The sequence below is a fragment of the Pieris napi genome, chromosome 6 (assembly GCF_905475465.1).
Source record: "Pieris napi chromosome 6, ilPieNapi1.2, whole genome shotgun sequence".
Lineage (NCBI taxonomy): Eukaryota > Metazoa > Arthropoda > Insecta > Lepidoptera > Pieridae > Pieris > Pieris napi.
Genome location: NC_062239.1, coordinates 1,933,879 through 1,952,749, shown reverse-complemented (window position 1 = coordinate 1,952,749; position 18,871 = coordinate 1,933,879). Strand labels below are relative to the sequence as shown.

General features: G+C 32.1%; 1 protein-coding gene across 1 annotated transcript in view; it reads right to left on the bottom strand.

Moving 5' to 3' along the window:
- LOC125050061 (adipokinetic hormone/corazonin-related peptide receptor variant I-like) overlaps nucleotides 1–18,871 on the bottom strand; it is a 30,466-nt gene that overhangs the window by 8,023 nt on the left and 3,572 nt on the right. The window contains exons 2-4 of the mRNA XM_047649636.1: nucleotides 14,628–14,749; nucleotides 5,637–5,742; nucleotides 3,071–3,275 (exon numbers count right to left, since the gene is read on the bottom strand). Coding sequence (XP_047505592.1) covers nucleotides 3,071–3,275; nucleotides 5,637–5,742; nucleotides 14,628–14,749 — 433 coding nt within the window. The remainder of the gene's footprint in view (nucleotides 1–3,070; nucleotides 3,276–5,636; nucleotides 5,743–14,627; nucleotides 14,750–18,871) is intronic.

Here is an 18,871-nt window from a genome sequence, read left to right as displayed (position 1 = left end):
TTAACATCAAATGTTTTTACATATAAAATCGTATCGACTCTCGTAATTATCATTGTAAACTGTCTACATTCACTCAGAATTCAGAGAGACAACTATTACATTCTAAATCCATTTAAAAATAATCAAAGAAAATATAACAAATAGATCCTAGCGATATTTTATATCATGGTATCTTTTATTTACACTTCGTTGCATATACATTAATATAGTACAATTGACATAATTAAATAAAAAGGAGAGCAACTGGCGGCCTTATCGCTTTCGAGCGATCTCTTCCAGGCAACCACTGTGAGAAAAAAAAAATAAGTATTAAATTACATAAGAAAGGCAAGAAGTGCAAAAATACATGTATTATATTAGTTTTTTTTAGAAAAAGAAACTTATCAGGAACAAAAAACAAACTAAACTAATAAAGAATACATGAAAAAAAGAAAATAATAATAATAGAAAATGCACATGAATCATTTTTAATTTCCTAAATTAAAATCAGTCTCACGACAGTTGGTAGGTACCTATTATTAAAGTTAGGGATACGATGTGGACAGGTAATGTTTGTAAAGAAGAGATTTAAAGGAAGATAGAGAAGGAGCTAAGCGAATAGGGACTGGAAGTGCGTTCCATAGCTTAACTGCAGAGACCTTAAAGGATTCGCCAAGAAAGGAGGAGTTATGACACGGGATTTCAAGGATATAGTTTTCGGAAGAGCGTAAGCTATAGTTATGGGATCCCAAAAATTTGAAATCATTTTTGAGATAGGAAGGAGTTTTAGGGTTGAACAGAATGGAATATAGGAGATGGAGAACATGAGCATCGCGTCGCTGACGAATGGGTAACCAGCCTAGCCGTTTACGGAACGCAGAGATATGGTCGTACTTTCTTAGACCGAATATAAATCGGATACAGAAATTTTGGAGACGATCCAGTTTATTTAGCAATTCCTTATCTTTTGTCGTACGAGCAAGGGTGTATTGCGCAAATCTAGTGACGCAGCCAGTGCTCTGTTCGCAAGGAAATGAATAAAATAATTTAGCGAAAAAACTCAATTCATTATTTTTATTTAATGGATTAAATTTTTTATATTTTAGACTGAGAGTGAGGCTGGGCGGATGTGATAGCGCGCGAATTGTTAAACCAAATCCTTCCCACGGGAGCTCTGACCTCGCCTTCAAGTACCGATGTTAGGGGATTCAAGTTTATTTTTATTTAAATTGGACACAAAGTTTGTCTGATAATATTATATGCCTATAATCAGCGATTGACGGCATCGCTAATATCAGAACTGGTAGAAGTTAAATGTTAAAAAGGAGGCTTTACCTATATTCTACCGCTGCTTTCACTATGAATTCAAATATATATTCATTGGCTCTTTAGATTCTTTGACAATTAAAAAAAATCAGTTGAAAGTGTCGCTTTATTTTCAAACCTTATAATCTATCATAGAATCTTGCCCGTACCTTTTCTTTATTGTTTGCCTCCATGTTCTGTAACTCTCTAATAATACAAAAACAATTTCAACATGTGTAACAAGTTTTTATAGTACAACCTTTTAATACCGATAATTAATTATATTAATTCATATTTACCTGGCCATTTCACAAAATGGTATATAAGTCAGAAATTTTATGATCACGAAAAAGTTAACTCAAAATGTTTTTACGTTCCGAAAACCAATTAAAATATCGATAAGGAATTTTTTTGCTTATTTATACAATTTTAGGGAATCACTAGAACTTCATAGGGATTTAGCCTTGATCCCATTTAGTTTGAGGATAATAACGGGATGGAAAGGGCGTACTTGCTAGAAGTGATTATTTAGACCGCGTTCCGGACAATTATCACCGCTGCCGAAAACATAACGTTTTGGCGAAAAGACAGATATCTGAAGCCTGTGAGGGTCGTATGCTGTGATTTAAAAACGTACTAAGGGAAGATTAATGTATAGAAAGAAGGTTTCTGCTTGTATGATATGTTTTTACAATTTAGAATTTGGGGTATATATGCTGTACAATTAAAAAAATATCAGTATTGTAACACTATTTTAACTCTCTAGTAGATATTCATCTTTCTATTTAGTGTCAGTGTAAACCGCTTTAAGCGCCCTTTTGAAACAAAAATAATATTTAAATACTAGTGTACCTCACTAAATAAAATTTACAAGAATGTCTACAGTTTTATATAAAGGGAAAAGCTGATTTCCTTTTCAGAAAAATTATATTACTGAACACGTGCAAGCTATGCAAATAAGAAATTGTAAAGCAAACATTGTCGACATCCAAGTTTCTTGGACACTACTTTAAAATTTATTTACGTAAACATTCTAAGAAATGTGAACCTATTCTTTACAGAAAATTTTCATTGTAACGTCTATTGTATGGAATAGAATATTTAATCTTCGATAAATTGACTCTCAATTGTCTAAAGATATAACACGTTTAGGCAATATTTGGAAGAAAAGAGCAATTGGTATCAAAACCAAAATAATACTGAATCGTTCTGGCATGGTGAGATGTTGTGCTGGCGACGAACGCTCAGAATAACGTGGACTGCGAAGCGTACCAATACTCTAGTCTGTCTTCCAAATGACTATAGCGAATTGTATCTTATTTCGGCCATACAATACGTAGAGGCGATGAGAACGTGGGGAGTTTGTGGTTGGTAACAAAGAAGGCAAAAGATGACGTGGCCGTTCACAAACCAGATAGACCGATCAAGCGATAGCATCATCGTCGGAGGAGGAGATAAATATATAAATAATAAAATTAATCTTAAGTTAAATCTATTTCATCACACAGGAAATAAAAGCAATCATAAAAAAATTGGAAAAATAAGCTCAAGATTTCAAGACATCATGAAAAAACTTAACTAATTACTATAGCCACTAACAAATAGAAGTAACTATTTATATTTTATTTAGGAACAGACCAAAATTTTGTATATTTATTATACAGTCTCTTAAAATTATGAAATGAATTAATTTTTTTTAATAAAGACGAAATAAGTTTGATATAAATCACCTAATCTAGTAAAAATATGAAACCGTGCTAACATTATTTTACATCGAAATACATACCTGACATGTCCTGAGCATTCTTCGAGATTTCAAAGAAGATACATGCGTAGCATATAGTTATAATTGCGAGTGGAATAAAGTACATCGCAAGCAGACATGCCACATTATACGCCAACTCTTGGTGTTGATTCGAAAATGCACCGAACGACACACACTGTTCGAAATCGGGTACCGTGGGATGATGCATCACTCGAAACACGAGACTCTGAAAAAGGCTTTGGTATTTAATTTTTTTATATAGAAATAAAAACAGAAATATTTTAATTTGTCTTAGAAATTTGGTATAACACACTTCTACTAACAAAAGGTCTGAAGACCTTTTAATCTCACGCTGAATAGGGTTTTTTAGCTTTTCTATTTATAAATGTTGTAGTATATATGTCATTGGATATATAATCAAATATACAAAGCAATAGGTGTGTCAAAGATCGATGGAATTTATGATAGGGAAGAAAAGACGAGATAAAATAAAGAAAACAGCGTTAAGAAATGTAACTAAGGTAACAGATGTTACAATAACAATAAATAAACTAATGTGTAAATGGGCGGGGCACATGGCAAGAGGAACAAAAAAGAGGAGCAAAAAATCTACTTAACTGGTGCCCTAGGTACAGCAAACGAAAAAGAGGGAGACAACTCAGAAGGGGATACACCACATAAAAGAAACAGCATGGCATGTCAGAGATTGGAACAGTGCAGAGAGAAATAGCGGGATTTGGAGGAGCAGCCTTTGCCAAAAAGGGGCACATATACACTAGAAGAGGATTAAACGCGCCAAAAGTAGTTCTTCAATTATTTTACTACTAATAAAAAAATTCGCAAATAATCACGTATGCAAAAGAATATTAATTTATGTTTATAAAACAATTTACGATAGCTTTCAGCTTACTTTGTTCGTCCATTTCAATCGAAACAACTCGCTCTTCTACAGGAAATTGAAACAATGTTTATTATTCGCACCTGCAGGTTTATTGAGAGGACTAGATTTGAAACAGATCAGAACAAACGAAATCTATACTATTGATATGATATGAAGTAGAATCTCAAAGCTCATTGTAGTTTAAGTTTGCTCTAAAGCTATAGGCAACGCTTTTACTATAAAGTTTGTTTTGTTTTTGTATACAGTAAAACGTATTTACTTCATTCATTTGAAAGTATAATTGATATTACAAATTATTCTGATTAATATTTGTGGTTTCCGTAGAAAGTTTCGTATATTGAAGTATATTTTAATATGTTTTATGAGTACATATGTCATAGACAAAGGTCTCTTCCCGGAATTACTGATTTATCCTCACTTTGACCAAAGGATTTAGCCAAACGCCGAAATAAATTCCAAATTCTGCCCTTTGACTAAAGTATTAGTATTAAACTAAATTATATTATATTATATTATATTATATTATATTATATTATATTATATTATATTATATTATATTATATTATATTATATTATATTATATTATATTATATTATATTATATTATATTATATTATATTATATTATATTATATTATATTATATTATATTATATTATATTATATTATATTATATTATATTATATTATATTATATTATATTATATTATATTATATTATATTATATTATATTATATTATTAGGATTTAGTCAGACCTTGAAGATTCTAAATTTATAGGCTTTAAAACAATTACATTGCAATTTTAGATGTCAAAATGCCTCACAAATCACCATGTATGAATACTATTTTTTAATTTTAATTACGTAAACTTCCAAACAATAATAATTTTACACGTAGTCTAACAAATTAAGACTCTCTAATACTTAATTAAAGTTTGACTGGTCAAAGCCCGATATCATTAAATTGAGTTTCACCGTTTGCTTGAGCAAAGAGGGCCCTCCTAAGTTTGATGAAAATTTAGTCTTTAGTCACAGACCGAAAAACTAAATTTGTTTGGGTTTTAACTAAGACTTGACGATTGACTAGTCAAAGCTAGGAGCGCCGAAGCTACGAGGTTTGACTGTAACATGGATATACATTTTACTCCAATTACATTAAGATGAATTAAGATTTAATTTTGTATATTTAACTCGTATTTATCAGAGTCGAGTGGACATGTAGATCTAGTGAGAGCTTATAATAAGATCTTGAAAAACGTTTATTTTCATTACCCGTGCCTAAATTTCATTCAATCAAAAATCATGCTGCCTTGTGGCTAAATTTTGCTTATATAATATATATGTTTATTAATAGATGCGATTTCTTTTCTAAATTAAAAAAAACTATAATGTTTTTGTTTTTCACATACATTTTCAAAATAAGGTTTTTTACATATATGATGCGTCGAGAGCTTTACAGCAATCGCAATCATAGAAACTTTTGATACAAAAAATATTCATGAAAACCTTAATTTAATATATACACTCGTTATTTCTTAAATACGTCAGAAATAGTTATAAATAGCAATAACTAATCTGTTGATTGAGTAAGCTATCACGTACAGCATATTGTGATTCTAGAGTATATAATTTGTAGAGTAAAATCATCGTTGGGTGAAGGTGTTTTTTATTTGTATCTATCATAACTTACTTGAGGTGCACTGCAAAGAAGCGCAACTATCCATGCAATAGAAAGCATTGTCTTACTCCTTTTTCTTGCTATCGCTAATCGTAGAGGATACAACACAGCGAAGAACCTGCAAAATAATTTAATTACATTACTTGTCTAGAACGTGTAGCATACTGCTACGAGATTGTATCGCTCGTAGAACACGCCTACGAATGTTGTATACTTAAATGTACCATAATAAAACCACTTTATTGATTTTAAATTCTCTTAAAGCGTCTACTCACGACCTCAAAAGCAGAGGCAATATCGGGGAAGTGTGTAGGAAAATTGTACCCTAATAGACGTGTGTAGAGTATGCTACTGCCGGTTCGAACTACGAGCCGATTTCATCCCCACCACCATTGTCCCAATATCGCCACTGATTCTGGGTCATGTGTAGACGCTTTTAAAGAGACAATTTAAGAATGTTTGAGAGAAAAATGTTTGACTATTTGAGAATGTCAATAAAATCTTTTGATGAACTCATTGAACTAATCAGGGAAGATATTTCAAGCTCTGAAACACATATGAGGGCAAGCGTGTTACCAGAAGAAAAACTCTCATCTTCATCAATAAATAACTCAGTGTCGAAGCGATAGCGAGCTCACGGTGCTTTTGTTATGACGTGTTAATCGCGCGGTGCCCACAATGCTAATGAATGCTGAGTAAGATCTTCATAGTAATAGAAACGCGCGGGAGTATCGCGATTCTATTTTCTGGCAGTTGGGTTGCGGAAACCGTACGGTTTGATTAACCGCGCGGGTATGTCTGAACGATTACTTAATAACTGATACAAATAAGACCTTCGCGATTTCCATGCGATTCTGAAATCGCGCGGTTCCCGCCTTGTCTGAACGAGCACTTATGCTCGTTTAAGTGCTCGTTCAGACACGGCGGGAACCGCGCGATTGTCAGATCGTGCGGTTTGAACCGCAAAAATGTCGACTGTTCAGACATTGGCGGTTAGTTAGCGATCAGTTTCAATATGGAAGTCGAAGAGTAACTAACGTGGCTGTGGTTGATAAAGAAAAGGCAGATTCAGAGAGGATCGACTGACACATGGTAAATTTGTAACACTATTGACTATTTGAGAATGTCAATAAAATCTTTTGATGAACTCATTGAACTAATCAGGGAAGGTATTTCAAGCTCTGAACCACATATGAGGGCAAGCGTGTTACCAGAAGAAAAACTCTCCACTTCATCAATAAATAACTCAGTGTCGAAGCGATAGCGAGCTCACGGTGCTCTTGTTATGACGTGATAATCGCGCGGTGCCCGCAATGCTAATGAACGCTGAGTAAGATCTTCATAGTAATAGAACCGCGCGGGAGTATCGCGATTCTATTTTCTGGCGGTTGGGTTGCGGAAACCGTGCGGTTTGATTAACCGCGCGGGTATGTCTGAACGATTACTTAATAACTCATACAAATAAGACCCGCGCGATTTCCATGCGATTCTCAAATCGCGCGGTTCCCGCCGTGTCTGAACGAGCACTAAAGGTGGGAACTGACCAACGTTACGAGGTGTAATGTAACATGTAATGTAATGTTACACAGCGAGCATTAGTGGAGTCAGTACGTCGTGTTACGGGGAAACCAGCGAGCAACGAGCCGCTCGTTGCTCGCTTTGAGTGCTCCACCCGGCTGTCGGTTTTTTGGCGAATCCTTTGACTGTTACGCGGTTCAGTAATTACGGGTCGCATGTCGCGAGTGATCATGATTATGATTTTCTATAAATTGTGTCTTTTTTAAGTACTTTTGGTCCAATTAAATTCAACAGTTCTTCAAAATCGAGACCTGCGTACAAAGTTTTTATACTTTCTAGTAATCATTTGGTTTTTAATATTGCAATCAATAACAAACCACCTCATACGCCTGTGTTTTTAAATAAGTTTTATGTCCAGTAACATTTTTTCTTCTTCTTAATTTGGATGAAACAATAATTAAATAGAATGAAAGATATCAACATTATCACTATCACATCTCATGAACACTGGCGGCGAAAGTGGAGCACAGAGTTTTGACGAGCATGTTACGCCGATTTTAGAACACAGCGTAACATGCTCGATGCGTAACACGCTCGATGCGAATGCTACATTACACCTCGTAACTTTGGTCAGTTCCCACCTTAAAGTTTGCGCGATTCTAGGGCTTGAATAGTTCGTCAATCATAAAAGCTAAAAACTAACGAAACGCGTAAACATACCTTTTTTTTGCTTTATTAAATTATTATTATTATTGAGAATAGATAAGAACGGTTGAATGGCCACCAATACACATATTTTTACAACAAATAGTAAGCCTTCATAACGAAAATAGGTACACAATTTGCAGTCGTAGGATAGAGAAAGAATAAAAGTAGTAACAATGAAAATTTTACACCAACTTTAAAAAATACTATGCGTTTAAATACAATTACAAATAGTTCACAACAAAGCAACTTCAAATGCGTCTAAACTAGATTCATATCAAACCATAGGTTCATACAAAAGAAAATCGTACACAAATATTTAATTCTTACAAAACTTATTTGGCTAATGTAATTTATACTGAAAGTATAATTACATTTCCGAAAATAACATATTACAAAGGTTTCCAGTCTGACTTTAAATAATAATTAATAACCACAACACCTCGCGACTTTATTACGAAGCCTAACAACATCAAAGTTTCCAAAAAAGTACTGTAAAAATGTAAACAAATTAAAACTAAGACCAAAGAAGACTTAAGAGGTTTGGAAGCCAGCCAGTATACTGTGGGCAGTATACTTACAATTCATTATAAAATAGAATTAACTTGACACTGTTACTAGTCACTAAACAAAATTTAGATTTTCGTGGTAAACTAGTTGCACAACAAGTATGTGGATTATACGTGTTTCAAGTATAAAAAGCCAAACAAAATGTCTTTAATAGGAGTAATACATATGTAATTCAAATATGAATTACGACCAACTTTAATAACCCGTGACTGATGCATGAAAATTATCGAGGTATGTTTAAATATAATTGGCATTTGGACTATTAAATTTAATCAAATAATGTCTTTATACCTACCTATTTCGTCTCTTTGAAAGGACAAGATATTTCGAGGTTTAATCTATATAATAATATACAATTCTTACTCATTAGTGTACAAAGACAAAATACAGGTATGCTATTAAGATAATATTGAAATATCTTTTGCTTTTATACGATTTCCATAGACACTATTTCAGACATTTCACAAATTTTAAATGACAATCGATTTTGTTCCCTTTGGAGTAGAGACTTTTGGGCCGTGAGGTTCAAGTGCACAGGTGCTAATTAAAGATTTAAGTTGGCGCCTGGTAGATAGTACCGTTGACCCCAGAGCTGGTGCTTTCCTCGCTCAACGAATAAGTATCGCAATACAGCGGTAAAGAAATTGTAAATACTGTATATTTGATTGTTGTTTAGGATTTAATAAACGAGTTAATTTAGAGTCATTTCATAATTTTCAACATTAATAATTAACTTACCTAATTAGTACCTAAATAAATAGTTATTATTAGGTAGGTAGGTAACCTCGACCCGTATGAATTAATGAATCGTGATACAAATTAGAAGCCTGAAAAAAGTTTAAACATAGAAATCCGGGTCCCAATGGCTAATGAATAAGCAAAAAACTTGAGCAATCGCACCCAAAGTTTTTTCCAATATCACAAATTTTGTTTGTTCTTATAAAGAGAGAAGAATTATAAATTCCTGATAAAAGGATAAAGTTGTTAGCTGTCAATTTTAATTATCATCTGAATTTTTTTTTTTTATTTGGTTTTTGTCTCCGAGTATAAAAATAATATTAACGTAAAGAAGCTATTTGACCTCACGTACCATTCTAAATGAACACGATTTTTTAGAATATTGAAAAAAATAAATTGATTAAAAACTTTTTGGTGTGAGAATAAGATCAAAGAATATTTTAATTAACTAAGATTTTTGATTTATAGCTTATTTGAAAATTTTAACACAAATTTTTTAAAGGTTATATTGAACTCGTTGATGAATTATAATAAAATAGCTAACAAATTAATAAGCGTTCATAGAACAATATCTAATTTAACAGACAAAAAAAATTAATTTTGTGGCATTTTAAAGATCGTCATTTGAGATTTCAATAAATTATTTTGCATAAAATATATAATAATATTTCATGAATTCTCTTTACGAAATTTTAATTTTAAAAATATAATTTCTATAAGGTTAATCCGTCGTCGACAAAAACGCTGCAATTCTTCGTGACGTTCCGTAAAAAATTTACCCTCATGCGCCTAAAGAAGTTTCATTTCAAAAACAATATAATGTTATCTTTTTATTAAAATTACTTGCTTGCTTTCTTGGAGAAAGTACTAATCGAATAAAACCGGTTAAATGGAAGAAAAAGACCTTTCAGATGACTGACCGGCCGCCTAATTAAATGAACCGACACAAAATCTAGTCAAGTTTCTGACACCGAATAATACAGCAAGCTGGAGGCCGCCAGAAATGGAAGCATTGAGCATTACGACGCCTAGTAGACCAGTGCAGATAGCCTTTAAAATAAATAAAAAGTGAAAAAAATAATAGTAGGATGAAACCTATTGGAAAGGGAAGGGAAGGGTATGACGGGTCTGGGCGTTACTGCATACGATGTTTTGCATTTTCTGAGAAGATTTACTATGGTAATATATATATATATTTTTTACCATAGGAAAGTAGAGATTTCAACGAACTGAAAGCACACCTTTCAACTTTTTGTAAAAAGCTGATATTTTGACGGGTGAATTTTCGATTGAAAATTAGGGTGTTTTTTCGATATTCATTCAAAATAAGGTGAAAAAAATAAATATTTTTAATCAAATAAATTACAGCGTATTTGGGACATAGAAAGGTATGTTTTCACCAAATTTCGTTAAAAAAAAGAAATTTGTAAAAGATAAAAATTAAAAACCAAAAACTTGGTTTTTTGAATTTTTCACATAAATTTTGAGGTTATGTGAAAAATGTGTGAATACAAAAGTTTTAGATCTTTTTATTACCTACAACTTTGCCATTTAACTTTGTTCGATAGGACTTTTAGTTTTGCAAGAAATCGAGATAAAGCGTTTTTTACCCTTAAAACCCCCCCCCCCCCCCCCCTCCCCTTCCCGACCTCAGATCGCCCGTAAATTATTTTTCCTTTAATTTTTATAATATTCTCCTCCTTTTCCAATAGGTTTCATCCTACTATTATTTTTTTAGGTTTCAAAAATTATCGGCACTGGTCTATAGTTGTATATTCTTACTTTAAGTTCAGTATACGTCACTCCACGACATAAATCAATTTGGCATTCGAGGCACGCGGTAACTCGGAAGCGAAATTACTTTACAATTAAAAACTACCTATTGGAAATAATTGAATAATAAATTCATTACAATCTCATTTTAATTTATAGATATCTAATGAACATAGAAATGCCAATTATTGTTACTACGAGAACAAAACACCGCATTTCATTATGCTTTCCATTCCTTTGTCCTGTGTAATTCAAAACAACAAACAACTGTTTGAAAAATTACTGTCTCAAATATCGCTTAATTAAAGAAAAGTTAAAGAAAATAACAAACAATTTTATTATAATTTCTTTATGAAATAGGAGGCAAACGGGCTGACCTTATGTTAAGTAATAACGCCGCCCAAGGACACTCACATTGCCAGAAGGCTTGCAAACGCGTTGCCGGCCTTTTAAAATAAAAAAAAATTAAAAAAATGTTTATTATGGAACATAAGATACATGTATCACTTATTCTACGTCATTAAATTTGAATTTGTAGGCATCCCTACTCATCGCCAAAGAAGACAGAGGGTGTAGGCCGAGAGAAAAAGCCGGCGTAAAAAACTCTCGGTTTAAAATAGCAAATCATCAAACAACACTTATTTTAAAACAAATATCGCAAATTAATTAGAGGTAGCCTGTCTAGCACTAGTCCCAGGCCCTTTTATCAACTAGATAATCGTTGACTTTATAGTAAGCCTTTTTACACAGCTTTTCTTTAATACATTTCTTAAATTTATTGAAAGGCAGAGATAAAAGAGCCTCTGGGATTTTATTGAAGAAGAGTATCCCTTTCCTCAAAAAAGAATTACTAACTTTAGATAGTCTAGTACGGGGAAATTGCAGCATGCGTTTGTTCCGTGTATTAACATTGTGCGTATGTTCTATTCTAGTAAACTTATCACTATTTTTGTATACATCCATAATATTTTCATAAATATATTGCGAGGGAAAGGTAAGTATATTAATTTCCTTGAATTTATCTCTAAGAGATTCCCTACATTTTAAATTATAGATTGCACGAATAGCCCTCTTCTGCAGGATGAAAATAGTTTCGACATCAGCAGCATGACCCCATAATAATAAGCCATAAGTCATTAAGCTATGAAAGTAACTAAAATAAACAAGTCTGGCTGTATCGACATCAGTTAGTGAGCGAATTTTTTTAACCGCGTAGGCTGCAGAACTAAGTCTCTTCGCCAATCCGTTAATATAAGGGGACCACTGAAGTTTTGAATCCACGGTGATTCCGAGAAATACAGTTGTATCATCCAGATTCAATTCCTCACCGTTTATAATTGGTCTAGTATCTATAACCCTTGCATTTTTTGCACAAAATTTAATGCATTTTGTCTTTTTTGCATTAAGTAGAAGGTTATTCATGGACAATCCTAGACTTGGTACGCTCTTTTCTTGAAGGACCCTAAGTCGAATTCGTTTGGAAATACTTCTGTGGGCAGCTGGTTCCACATAGTGGTGGTGCGCGGCCAAAACTGCCTTAAGAAACGCTCAGTTGTGGAACGGACGTCGAGGTGATACGGATGGTATTTTGTATTCTGTCCTGACTTTCGGTTATGAAACTCAGATGATGGTATTACTCCGAAAAACTATAACGGTAAGTAGGGTTTAGTGTTTGCTCTTCAGATTTTAAATTACAACGTTTTTAACGGTAATAAACAAATAGTGTTAAAATCGTGCGACTCTCCACACTAGAACGTTTAAATCCCGGCTGTGTACTAATGCAACAAAGGCCATATATCGCTGTAAAGTATACACATTTTTTAAGGTGGCATAATAATGCCTTTTTTAGAATTTTTCGATTCCCTAAATAATTCTATAATTTAACGTCAAATTATCTTAACAAGTGTCGAAGTGTTATTTTAACTGCTGTTGTTTTATAAATTGCCACTGTTTATTGAGCTGTTATAACGTAAACTGACAACTTTGCGAGGTAATCGTTTCCTATATTTAATCTGTATTTTAATGACCAAGTTTATCGACGAGTTTTGTTAATACGCTTGGAAACATTAAATTCTTATAATTATAATAATAATAATTATAATTACATAATATTTATCTTTCTATATATACGAATGTATGTGCATAAGATTTACAAACCACAAGGCTCAGTATAACAACATAATATGTTGTATTAATTAAAAGTTCATGTACTCCCAATATTTGTGTATCTTCGGTTGCAATATTTTAAATGTCAGAAAATGTTGATCGAATATTAATTAATTTTTATTGTTGCTTTGGTTAATCATTAAGATTTCTTCTTAACTTTGTTATTGAAATCATTTCTGAATGAATATTGATACGACCAATCAGAGCAGAGCAAATACCTGGAGCTGGGTCCAGGAGCTACCTTGACTTTTGACAGTGCGTACAGGGAATTAAGATTAAGTATTCAGTGCAGCATGTTGGGATTTGAGACCGTGTTTAGTCTATAAGATTGTGATTAAAGTTAAGAGATCGGTGGTTAGAACACTCAGCTCGTTATAATTTTAGCGAAAGTGTTATCTGTAGTGGTAAAGGGAACCAGCTAATGACGATATAAATATCGATGAATTCTAGCAGTATTGAAACAAGTTTACTTAAAATCGCCCATGTGTTTATATTTTGATACTTTTTTTTATTTTTACTGAATCTGTTGTTTTTTTCTATTGCATAACGTATTAAATTTATGTTTATAATTTAAAAAAATATTATTACGTATGTATGTATTGTATTACTTTTTATAAGTAGGTAATTTACATAGATTTAAATCACTTGTTGTTGGCCTGTTATATTCTTTTTCGTTAGTGGTGATATTTTTCAACTAATTGATTGTGTGCTATCTAATAGATCTTTCAAATTATTATTTTATATAATTAAAGTCGTATGCACCGTTTGTGCAGTGAAACAATTTTAGAGAGGAGTTTAGACAATTTTTATACCAGCAATAATTGGCAAGTTGACAAACAGATCTCATTGAGAGCCATGTAAAGAAAACAAACCCGCCCGGCTGCGCGCGGTATCCTAGACTAGAAAATCTTGACAATTTATACAACTTCAAGATTTTAATTTGAACAGAAGAAAAAAAATTAGTAGTTTAAGGTAGTATATAAGTTAGTCTATGATTATGCTGTAAACAGTATGTATGCCATACATAATTTACAGCAGCAATTATTTATAAATAAATAGATATTAGCAAAAATTACAATAAATTACTTCCAGTAGTTATGGCGTGACGTGGTTTGTTTTTATATAATATATAGTTAGATATATGGGACACTACTACTTTTTTGTAATGATTATTAAGTTGTATCATTTTTATATAGCACTCAATCATAATTTATATCTCTTACCTCTAAAGCAGCGTTCGAAAGAAACGTCTTTCTCTGTCTGATTTTGCATATCCAACCACCAAAAACTCATTAAAAGTTTCGTGTTAATATGGCTATGAAACTTACAGATGATTTTTAAGTAGATCCAGGCATCCTCAGAAATTTTCCCTCTTTATAATATTATGATAGATTATTATTACAATACAAAACTTTAAAGTGTATAATCACGGTATAGATTAGGATGAAATGTTAATGAAGACATTGGAGACAAATATTTTTCTTACCTTAATCATGAATTCCGTAATAATAAAGTAATATTTAAGATATTTACCTGTCTAAAGATATGCAGACTAAAACATTTGAAGAAAGGTAGAGGCCGAAAGCTCGAAGGACCAAAAAGAATTTGCAGGCTCCGTTACCTGCCAACCAAGCATTTGTGGTGCGCCAACCGATCTAAAAAAGAGATTTAAGTTAAAATAACATTCTTATTATATTGTTATAATAAGAACACTTGTGGGCTTATTACTTAAATTCCGTACCCAATATTGAATTTGCATAACACGTTTCATCGTTTCCGAAGTCAACGGATGTTGCAATAAAAAATAATCATTGTTGAAAAACCCGTTTTACGAGAAAACTTCTTCAAACCGATTTTCTATAACGCGGTCCGGCGTTACTATGTATAATCGGTTTCTTGCCGATAAATATCAGTAGAAACCGATTTAACTAAAAATACAATTCAACTAAAGTATGACTATTTGAAAATATATATTTATCGAATAATAATAAAAACTCAATTTATAAGTTATTTGTAAAAGCCACAAACGGATAGTCTGTTCAATAAAAAATACTCGTTTTTATTATGTTGCCTTAGGGTCGCAAACAATATTTTTAACGTGAAATATTTTAACAAAAATATCAGTTATTTGCCAAGTAGGAAATGTTTTTTGTATTTCATATTTCCTTTTTCATATAAAGAGTTTAGAAAGTGCATAACAGCTTTGGATACATATCCTCTGGTTCGAGTAGTGCTTACTGTTAAGCTACTTAACATAGTTTAGGATACGATAAGGAAGTCAAGAAGGTGAGTTAAAAGCCTCGCTGCACACTCAGCGAGCCACGCCTAATATTTCTGTATTGTTCATCCGTCACAGCAAAGATTGACGGAGAGTTATTGCCAGTATCGTCCGTTCTACGCCCTTGATTTGAGAACTGGTAGTATGTGTAAATTTAGAAGCTGATTTCTAACTGACAACATAAGTGTACATTGTCATTTACATGTATAATATTTTGATTATTTTCCCCGAGTAATAAAAGCCTTCGTATAGTGCCAAATAATATTTCTCTATTCCATAAACTAAATACTCTTAACCGAACTATCTTTTTGAATAGAGGGCATTAAAAAGGATAATTACCAAAAGTTGCACAGAACTTTAGAGGTGTTATTTATGAAACCAAAATGAAAGCCCAGGATAATAAACCATTGTTCGAAGCGAACCAAAACATTACCTTGCTTGAATGCATAATTCATACTTATCATGGAGGACAGCAAGTCACGTATTTATCATTAGCAAATGTATTCATACATTACTGAAAAATTATAACGAAAAATACTGCGGCCAATTACTATGAAATTCTTTATACAAAATCGAGAAATATAAAACGTGATCGTAATAAAAGTAAAAGTAAAAAATAATTTAATCATATAGGAAAAACAATGTACACTTGCTTCTAACTTTACATTTAGTGCCAGTTCTCAAATCAAGGGCGTAAAACGGACGAGAAGAACTGGCAATAAACTCTCCGCCACTCTTTTTAATCGCCATGTTTTTGTTTTACACAACGTTTGAAAGGAGCTGCAACCATTACACCATGTTCCACATGACATCTTAAGTAATAAATAATAATAACATATATTAAAAACAAAGACTTGTCCTCTAACATCACCGCATACACGAATTCAAGTACGACCAATCACCACAAGTAGCACCCGTTCACGAGTATGACGCATGGCCAGCCATCGGCCCCTTCACCTAATTTATTTAAGAAAGACTTTAACAGATCAATTTAGGATAAATTAGGAAGATGGCGAATTCTTACACCCTAATTGTCTTATATGTATACGTAAAGCTAACCGTACTGCACCTTATCAGGTCATATCCTGGTCCTGGATATCTTTCTCATCGGACTATGTGAGTGATGGAATAAATATTGTACTGGTATCTATGTACTCTAAGCTGCTGTACCCGAATCAGTTTTAAAACTTCTTGTTTTATCTGTCCAATTCACAAGGATTGGATCGTTTTTCTATTACAGGTATGTGTAAGATTATATTTCAACCCGACAGCGTTTTATTCGAGAAAGACTAGACTGACCTGATTTCTAACTTCCAGATCGGTAAATATAAGAAATTGTTATATTAAGTACTGTTATTATTATTTAATATGCTCAATAACTTATGTTAGCAATTGAAATATGTAAGTTTTGAGTTGCAACCCTATCAAATTAAGTTAAAAAGTATCAGTATTCAAAGGATAATTAAAAGTTTTGGGTGTATAATAGTTTATAGTTCTATGGAAATTTACTGAAATATGATGGCAAATAGGTCGCAAAAAAATTGCCAAAATACTTTATATAAAAGATAGACTATCTTCTATATGGACTATCTTGGATCATGTTAAAACAAAACAACACGTTATTACATAATCGGTTATAATATTTGGTTGTCCACCGAGGCACTATTCAGGCCATTAGTGCATAATGCGCAAAGCAGGGTCAAAATTCATAAGTAAACAGTGGACGATTGCCTGGTACGGGCTCTGAGCTTATACAAACTTTGTTAATGGACATATGCAATGTAAATACTAATGTATTATATAAAATAAAATTTCCATTAATCCACTCCAATCCACAGCTCTCGTATTTTAAATCTCTAATACTGTTCGGGAACTGTAGGTTATGTTACGTAAATCCATATTTTTAAAAGATAAACGTTGTTACAAAAATATAGAGGGGGAATATATGTATCCATATTTTTAAATGGAATACATTAACTAAACCTTTACAATTTTAGCATAAAATAACATAAAATATCTGAAGCGAAATTAGTTATTAACATTTATGCTAGAAACTTTTATTACTAAAACAAAACACTTAGACAATATACAAAGCCGAAACAGATTACATAGATAAACAATATATATGAAACAGAAAATATTAGTAAGTACATAAACAAAAACATAAAACAATGAAGAAATTTAACATTAAACAAACGACAATTAATACTTAATATTTCAAAGAAAAAACTAGATTGTTATTGCTAATAAATGTCAAAGACTTTCCGCCTCTTCAAATATTTCCTCACATCCTCTTTGGTGAGGTGGAAATTATCAATATCCTCATAATAAGTGTCATAGTTAGATAGAACCTGAAACATGGGCGAATTATGCAGGTAATTCTTGTTCGTACTTAAATAAGAAAATAGATGTAGTAGGTATCAGTCAGGTAATCGAAGCACGTTCCATAAAATATGTCATCGAAGCAAGTTTTAAAAACTGATACATTTTTGCGTACCCATTATACATTGATGCTATGATATTTTTACAAAATATTATAATGACTTAAAAATACGTTGCGTATTTTAAAACATATCAGTTATTAATATAGTGGTAGGTCCATACTTATGGTCTTCTACTCTTTATGAATAAATATTTAAAAGTGAATAAATATAAAACCAAGTTTACAACCACGCGGTACTCGTAATATTTAAACACAATTTTATGATGGTAATGATATATATTGTAATGATATATAAAAATAATGATATTTATTTATAACGAGGTTATAGTTTCATTGCGAAAACGAGAGAAATTTCATTGCGAAATTGCATTGATATTTAGAAATATAATTTTAACCATTACATCTCCTTCAGAATATTAATGATAGTCAGCAATGGTTGAATAACAGTGTGCGCCCCTAGAGAACGCCCCCTTTTAATTAAAGTTAATGATATCAAGAAAAAGGCACTATTATATTCATGCGTTATCTCTGTAGAATCTCTCTTCACTACTCAATAGATATAATCTAATTATAATTTTTTTCGCCACTTGAAACGTATTCCAACGTAATGACAAAATGACAACAATTTGTTATGTTGCACGTAAAGGTACTGTCGCAGTTACTGAAATGTCAGATAAACGGCATGAATCCTACAAGCACCGCATGATTAAATCGGACCTCAGCTCAATCGAATTTCATTGCACCGAACGAGGTTACAAAAAATAGAAGCAATTTTTATTTTTATTAAGTTACGATCAGCCTTTTACCAGTTGATTTATTTTGTTCTTCATTGGGTTCCAATTTTAAAATTGAGTTGTGAGTGGGTTTATTATTAAAGTGTAACCATTTAATGGTCGAGCGCTTTAAATTCCGATACAAACTTTATGAACAATAATTATTAAACTTTGAGCATTATCCCGAGGTGTTGGTTTCATTTTATCTAAGGGCTCACAATAAGATTTAAAAAATAGGAACGATGAAAATGTAAGACTCTATTTTTTTTTAATTTAAATTTTA